Raw genomic sequence first — 8,259 nt, forward strand, 5'->3', positions numbered from 1 at the left:
ACTTTAAGGTCATTACACCGCTGATGCTAAATAAAAAGCCAATGCTTCAATCAGAGAAACAGTTTCTTTCTGATACTTTGCTTTTTAGTAGTTTTCGGGTAGTTTTCATAAAGAGCAAACGATCAGAAAAAAAGGTATAGAATACGTTTGCGCAGGAACGCACAAAAATATTCCCCCGTCTCAACGACTTTAAAGGAGAGATTCTTATGAATTAATTGCCGCATTACCTGACTGAAAAAGAAAGATGTCAGCAGTTCTTCCTACCATATGAATTAACCATTTCACTCACTCTCTGCACGCAAGCGTCCCCGTAAGGTAAACTTAAAGGAGAACTTCTTAAGTTGCTGTTCATTGCTAGTTTGGTTCAAACTTCCACTGCACTGGCAAAAAGTTTAAATTGAATTTTGTTTTGGTTACATTGAAATTCACAAAAATCTTTCCTTCAATCAAATTTTTTCGTAAAAAAAAATTTTTAGCTGCTTAGATTATCGTCAGTTGAATATGACAGTTTGATAAGTGTTCTTAATGTTTCAACAAAATCAGCCGACTGGCAGCTTTGAACAATTTAAAAATTGCTATTTGCTTTAAAACGAATCTGCCGACGAATATTTACATTGTAACTGAAAAATAGTTTGTTTTCATGTTTGCTTATCGTTCTTATATCCATTGTCAAAGGATGAGGGTGCATTCATTTTGTCATAACTTTTGCAACGCCCAGAACGAAGCTTCAAAGAACCCATAAAATATATATTATTTTGATCAGCCTTAAGTTCTGAATCTATTTAAGCATGTCGATGGGTCCGTCTGACCTCCTGTCCGTCCGTGTAAAATCTGTTTTTGAACATTCTCCTAGCCGCAAAAGGGAAGCAATTGACTTTAAATTTGACAGAAATATTGGTCGATCTTGCACACAGGTTAGCACTAAAAATTGGCTCAAACAGTCGAAGGGCATGCCCGCAGCACCACGTAAACTGAGAACGCCTCTGTTTTTCAAAAGGAATGAGAAATTGATTTTTTGTTTTTTACTCATAGACTATAGCAAGTAAATGTACAAAAATTTTAACTCATATCCTATGGATGATGGCGTAGAAACTGAAAAAAAAAAAATAGGAATAATGGACCACGCCCGCTTAATATTATAGTGTATAAAATATTAATTTGTTTTTTCATTGTGCAGAAACAAGCTTCAAAAACGCCACAAAGTATATAAATTCTCGGTTAGCTTCAAATTTGGAGTGCGCGCACGCATGTCCGTCTGTCCATCTGTCTGTCTGTGCAACTGTATACCATTAGCGAAAATAAAGATATCGCATACAAATTTGCAAAAAAATTTGAAAGACTAAACATACCCCAAGGACACGCCTACAACGTATACACGTTTTTATTTTGAAAATAGAAAAAGGTCATCCGCGCCCACTCCGTATTATAAGACGTCAAATCTTAACTGTTTTTCTTTTTTTGTGTTTTTTAAGATAACGGTGATGAGTATAAAAGATTCCGTTACGACCGAATATAAATTTCTTGCTTATTGTATTTCACAATAAAAAAAAAAAATACATATAATTTTATGTTGTAGTCCACGAGTAACGAGCAAAAAATACGGAAAGCAAAAGTGTTCTTGGTTTTTGTTACATAGGTATGCACGCGTTGTAGTTGTGTCCTTTGATCAGTTTGGGTCATTTTCATAATCTTTTGCAGAGTTTTAGGCCGTATCTTCACGACAATATTTAACGCAGATATTAAAACGCATTACGGTGAGACGGACATGCCTGAATCGATTAAGAATTTGATGCTGACCAAAAATATACACACTTTGAGGACGGCTCTCTGAAGCTTTATTCCGAACGTTGCAAATGTTTGGACAAACTGAATATATCCCTCATTCTTCCGGAAGCCGGTTATAATAATCCTAAAACGCATATAGGCATTGCAATATTGTGTAAAGCTTAGATAAAATATAACAAAATATAATAATACATATATATATATATATATATATATGTATTCGCATATATAATCGTATATATCTCCTATATATGTATGCATGCGTATATATTCGTGTACATTTCTTTAAACAAGTCTTATTCTATATCTTGTTCGACCATAATATTTGTCTATACATTTAGTTTCTATGTATTTGTTGAAGGGCGAAAGAGTTCACAGTTTATTCTTATATGAAATATGATTTACATAGTACGACCAAACACTTTAGACAACTGGATGCGTAATGTTGTGGGATACGCAAACCACAGCAAAGGAACATATATGTATATATGTAAGTACTTATGTGGCCTCGTTAACATTCAATGCAGACCAAGTATTCTATATGCTTCGCTTGAAGTGCCACAACTTTTCTATATGTATATATATATATATATATACGTGTACATATATACGTGTATATATATACGTGTACGTGTGTATATGTGTGTACCTTTGACCGATAGCCGAGCAAACCACTAACTTTCATTTAAGTACTATATGTCTAAGAGCATAAATACAAATGCAAGGGCATGTTTATATTTATTTTGAATTCTTGTGTACATACACAAGCTGCATGATATATGTATATTCAACTAAATCAAATTATTGATGCGTTTTTTATTTGCTGATTGCTGCAACAAAGTAAAAAAAAATTTAAATTTAAAAAAATTTTGTCATTGAAAAACTCTAGAAAATCGTTTCAGTAACATACGTTGAATGCATATGAATAAGATTAGAAAATATTAAGCCCTTTTGAAAGAGAGATAATTGCAGATTCCTAAGCATTGAAACCTTTCATCGACTGATGTGTATGTTTTTGGCGCGTAAATGACCGAAACTCGCTGAAACTCTTGTAGGTAAACCTAAGATAATAAACTGTGAAAGCCATGTGTACCTCAGAGATCTCTAAAATTATTGAAATACGTTATCAAAAGTAGTAGATACAAGTCCGATTTAGTCGCTTGGACTGCTCGAAAAACCATAAACCACAGAAAATTAAAACACTCGTATTTGCCCTGAGGTTCATAAGACTACAATCACCAACGGGGAACTACATGTGTGGCTAACAAGCATTATTTAATTGAGAATATTTACTAGAGTGACTCCCCAATGCTGGCTGAAATATAATGGACTCGATTCATTATCGCAGTAGTCCGCAACGAGTGACGATACGCAGGCAACCCACAACGGTGAAGTGCGAAGGAAAGCTGAAAAAGCTAGCACAGGCGATAAGAAAAATTATCCTTCGAGTTTTATGTTATTCGAATGACTTCCTGTAGCGCTCTAAGTACAGGAATGTGCTACCTCTTCCTAAAAAGGCTAATGAAAATAAAAAAAATATTTTCCTGGATATACGGTCTTTGGCAGGATAAAATGCTTTTAATGAATCTAAAATCCGAATAAATCTCTTCCGCCTATATACAGATTTATTAAATTTCCAAAGTTTCAAATATTTCGAAAAAGTGGCGGAGAGCTATATAGCTTTAAAACGAATCTGCCATGTTGGGTTAAATTTAAATGCGGACGTGCAACCAGAAGTGATAAGCATCGTTCGAATTGTGCCCCATCGGAACTGTTCCAAAAAAATCTCTCATACACGATATTGGAGATACCGAAGCACGAGAGCTAGTTCCGTGTGTAAGCAGCTCATAAAAGCCTAAGATTAATATGAAAGCTTTTATTAAGATGGGTTCATGTAACGATGAATTTCTTTCTCGTTCCTTAACTGGGAACAAAACCTGAATGCATCAATGCATGTCTGGTTTACCTAAAGTATCGAAAGAGAGAGTGAGAATGCATGAAAGGAAATAACGAGGCGAACAACGGCGGGAAAAAGGAAAGGTTTCTGGGGATAATCTTTATCGCCTATCTTGAAAATGGGAAAACGATGATATGTATATGTACATATATTGAGAGAAGAAAGACGACCACGTGCGAAGAATGAAAAAAACCTTTGTGACGCTGAGAACGGTGCAATGAAACTTTTTAAAAATATTAACCTTCGAGTTAAATTACGTAACTGCGGCTCAATACGACAATGGAACTAAACATACGCATAAATTTATTGCTTGCATTGTCCACCGAGTATGTTATAAAATTTGCTTTCATCCCAAGCACGAACGAAGGCGTGAAGAAGAAAAGGAAACGCGTTCATGGCCTTTGTTGATAGACTATATTAGAGAAATATATTTGGTAATCAAGGGAATAGGATGGAAATTTAAATAAAGTATAAACAATATATTATGCAGCTGTGTTCTGTCCTTTTTTGAAAAGAAAGTGCATTCTGCAGTTGCGGTTGCTATGTTTAGAATCTACAATCTACAGTCGCCCATGTTAATCTTATATCTTAGAAACTTAGCCTATTCGAGTAAAATGTTTCGGTTCTTTTCCTTTCTCTTGTTGTAGCCGTTGCTGATTTTCGTCAGTGTTATGACTAAATTTCAGAATGCTTACAAATTGTTCGCGAAAAATCAATTCTTGAAATTTCGCTGCCATTTCGGCGCAACATAAAAGCTCCCCAGGATGATCGCGGTGGCATGAAATTAGTTCATTTCTTAATTCTTGAATTTCGCCGTTAACCCTGTCAGCCCGCGGAAGAGGTTTGCTGAAGTAATTTTCAAGTTTAAGCTTAGCCTTCTCGAACTGATTACATTCCAACTCATGGTACGGTGGATCTAATAAATTGCCAGAATTTTGAGACCAGTTTTCACGGTCATGGCTATACGGCCTCTTGGGCGCTTCTTGCTGGAGCTGATGTAATTTTTCCATTTGCTTCTGTTGCTGGTTTGACTGAATTTGTTGCTGTTGTTTTCCATGATGCGGCTTCAAATTTTGTGAATCTTTAGATAACGTTTTTATGCCCGAGTTATCGTCATTTTGTCTCTGGGCATTTTCTAAGCGAGTAACAACCGATGGCGACACGTGTACACCGTATCGCATTTCCAAATTTTCGATGCGTGCAGTTTCTGACATTGAACTATTGGCACCCATTTAAAGACTTTTCTTTATTTTATGCTGATGTTATTTGATAAATAATTTGAGCTCAACAACAAATTCAAATTTAAATTTTTTGAAAGATATCACTTGTAACAGTTCTTCAAAAGAAATACAAACCCGAGAAAATTGCCAAAAGGTGACGTTTAAAATTATCATATCTCTGCTTATGTTAACGATTCTGTAATTCGAATCTTCTAGAATGACGCTCAAGTGCAGCACACTTTAGGAAAATGCGTCAAGTTATTTCGGAAATCATACCCACTTCAACTCTATTGAAAGTCAAATGCTACCCATAAAAAAGTAAAAAACATCATTATTTATAGAAGTAGTCCCCCATCAAAATCAAAAGGATTTAGGCGAATGGACCTTCGTACCGCTAAGGTTTCCCATCTTAACCTTGCATGTTATATAAGCCGAAACACTGTTCACATCATGTGAAGATAAATTTTTGCATACGTGTGGCCGGTTAGAAGGCGATATTTATATAGGATGGATTATATTTCAAACTTAAAAAATTTCGTCTAACTCCAGCGTATATACTACTTAAATTCTACTTACAAAACCGGCATTTCTATGCTAAAGCTGCGAATCGCAAATGCAGTATATATTCAATTGTGCAGTGAACTTCCATTGGGAAATGTTCTAAGTCCAGCACCTTATGCAATTTTCACTTCAAATTGGCCGATCGCTGAGAAAATTTTAGCTGCACTGATGACAAGGTAAACCTATTGTCATCTAGTTGTCGCATGGTTGTGCCCTCCCAACTAGAAATTCATTTGAATAAAGTTTCGCTTCGGCTGAGCACATTTGATATCAAAATAAATGCCGAAATATGTATGCATACTACGTTCACGCTAAGCAAAGGTTCTTCTCCTGCACTATTTTTGAACGACAATAACCTCCCTATTATGTATATGTGCAGTTCCTTAGTAGAATTACTGGCTGTTCCCGATAATTGTTGCCGTTGATCCAAATAGGTTGAGGGATATTCTTGTATAAAATGCGTTTATTATACATTACACCGCTTGTGGTTAAGCCAGCCGTTCATTATACCTTCAATTCAGGAATCCACACAAACTTAATATATCCCAATCATAAATGATGTGGGATATAACTAATAGAAGACACTGCTTTGACTAGCAAATGTACTAAGATAAGTCTGGACAAGACCGATCTCTTTTTTGGCCATCTCCCTACGTAAAAGTTCTTGTGGAAGAAAAGTTTTATATGTCACCAATCCTCCTGAGCGGCCGAAGGCAAAGAATCTCGACTAACAACTCAGCGATCGTGCGATAGAGTTTTCAATAAAACCGATAGCCTTAGGCACTAGTGCTTTAAGACTTTAGCCTTAGAATTTATTTCTCTGGCTAAACTAATAGTAATAATAATATACGGTGTCAAGGTTATATTTTTAAAACTTTTTAAACAAAATATTGATATTCAAAATTCATTCAAATAGAAAACAATATTTTAGGTTTCATTTTGCAAAAATCATTAACTCAAATGATGTAAGATTTTTCTTAAAATTGCGCTGAAATTGATGTACTGTCAACTACGAAATCCTACACTTGTTCAGTTTTATACTTGCTGTAATATTTTGATTTAAATCAAACAAGTATGCCGTCCTCTTTCCAACAATTGCAATTGATGCATTTGCTTTTCAGAGGAATAATATAAAAAAGGCATTTTGAATTGCTGAATCTCTGAAGCAGTCTAACAAAGGATGGAGAATAAACGTACGTGTATATTCGTTGTTATATTTTTTGGATATTTTTATTTTTTATAAATGTCGATGTAATAATCAAGGTAAAACTAGTCAGACAAAAGTAAATGAAGAGAGCAAAGATAGCCCCAGGAACGAAAAACAGCCTCAGAGTCCAAGACAATGGGCCAGAGACAGTCAAGGTCGCCAGCAGGAACAGAATCGATCGAAAAGTAGAGGTCGAGGAAGCCAAAAATCGTCAAAGCAACAATGGAAAGAAGAAGCCTGTGGAGAGAAACAAGAAAGCGGTACCGTCGACAGTGTTAGGCATAAACAAGATAATGGAGGTGGAAGACGGGGAAAATGCCTTGAACGAGCACATTGGGAGATACCGCAAGAGCAACCATCTCTGCAGATGTCAAAGGTTCAGTCGAACAAACAAACCCAACGCGGAAATGACGCTTGGCAATTACAACAAGCATGCAAGGAGCAATTGCACCAGAGCACACAGATAAGCTCCCCCGATCGTATAAAACAGCAGGCAGCCGTCATCCTAAACCAACCCAGTGGATGTGCCCACCGTAACGACCAAAAACAAGAAGCAACCGGAGATGAAGGCTGGGGGTCAAAAAATTATTTCGGAAGTGCGCATCCAGGACAATTCGTAGCAAGAGCGGGAAGATGTCGGCGGACCAGGCAGCAACACCCTGAAAGCGGTGATTGCAATTTGCAGCAAGTTGGACAAAGCCAATCGCAACAAACCAAACAGAAAGTATCCCCGGAAGTCTGGCGGCACCAATCAAGCGCTACGGCAACCCAACAAGGCGCCACTGCCAAGAGCGTCGGTCAATACTGGGACTCGGAGGGGCGTCCCGGAGGAGCAGTTCAAGAGGAATATAGGGAAGGAGCTTGGGGAGGCCAACAAATCAGACCGCAACACTGCGAAACTGACAAAGGGAAAACGCAACAACACAAACAAAAAGTTTCACCAAATCAAAAAGCATCTGGAGCGGGTCATTGTGCCGTTGAAGGTTTCCTTTAATTTATTATATTTTTGCTTTAATGAATGTGCACTTTTCAAATCAATAGAATCTGTGCCGGCTTACAAAACTATATCGTGAGGCACAATTGGCAGAAGGGGAGTATGTGAAGTAAACTATTTACGTATGAATATAGATAAAATGCCTGACGTGGCTTACCATTATGATGTATCCATTAAGCCTGATCGTCCAAAGAATTTCCTTTGGCCAATTTTTGATCAGTGTCAAAAACAACATTTTGGCGATATCGCAATGGCTTTCGACGGCTCTAAGAGTTGTTACTCATTGCAACTTCTTCCTAAAAAATCTTATGAATTTTTTATAGATGTAAGGAAGTAAATCCTGAATTAATTTATTGTGAGCTACCTTTGCAATTTAGGTGGTCGATGGAGCTACCCGTACAAAGACTTTCGAAATTCAGATTAAACAGACTGGTGTACCTGAGGTCGATTTAGCCTCCTTGCGGTCGTAAGTACTTTTCGCAGTAACGTAACGAAGACTTCAGTACATTCGCAATTGCTAGATACCACAATGAAC

General features: G+C 36.8%; 1 protein-coding gene across 1 annotated transcript in view; it reads left to right on the forward strand.

The window, feature by feature from the left end:
• Positions 1–6,703: 6,703 nt before the first annotated feature.
• The window catches only part of LOC119635453 (protein argonaute-2-like), a 3,974-nt gene continuing 2,418 nt past the window's right edge, over positions 6,704–8,259 (forward strand). Inside the window, 4 exon segments of the mRNA XM_038030265.1 lie at positions 6,704–6,716; positions 6,787–7,713; positions 7,805–8,049; positions 8,102–8,190. Of these exon segments, the coding sequence (XP_037886193.1) occupies positions 6,704–6,716; positions 6,787–7,713; positions 7,805–8,049; positions 8,102–8,190 (1,274 nt within the window).

This window comes from Glossina fuscipes, unplaced genomic scaffold (assembly GCF_014805625.2).
Source record: "Glossina fuscipes isolate IAEA_lab_2018 unplaced genomic scaffold, Yale_Gfus_2 26, whole genome shotgun sequence".
Taxonomy (NCBI): Eukaryota; Metazoa; Arthropoda; class Insecta; order Diptera; family Glossinidae; genus Glossina; species Glossina fuscipes.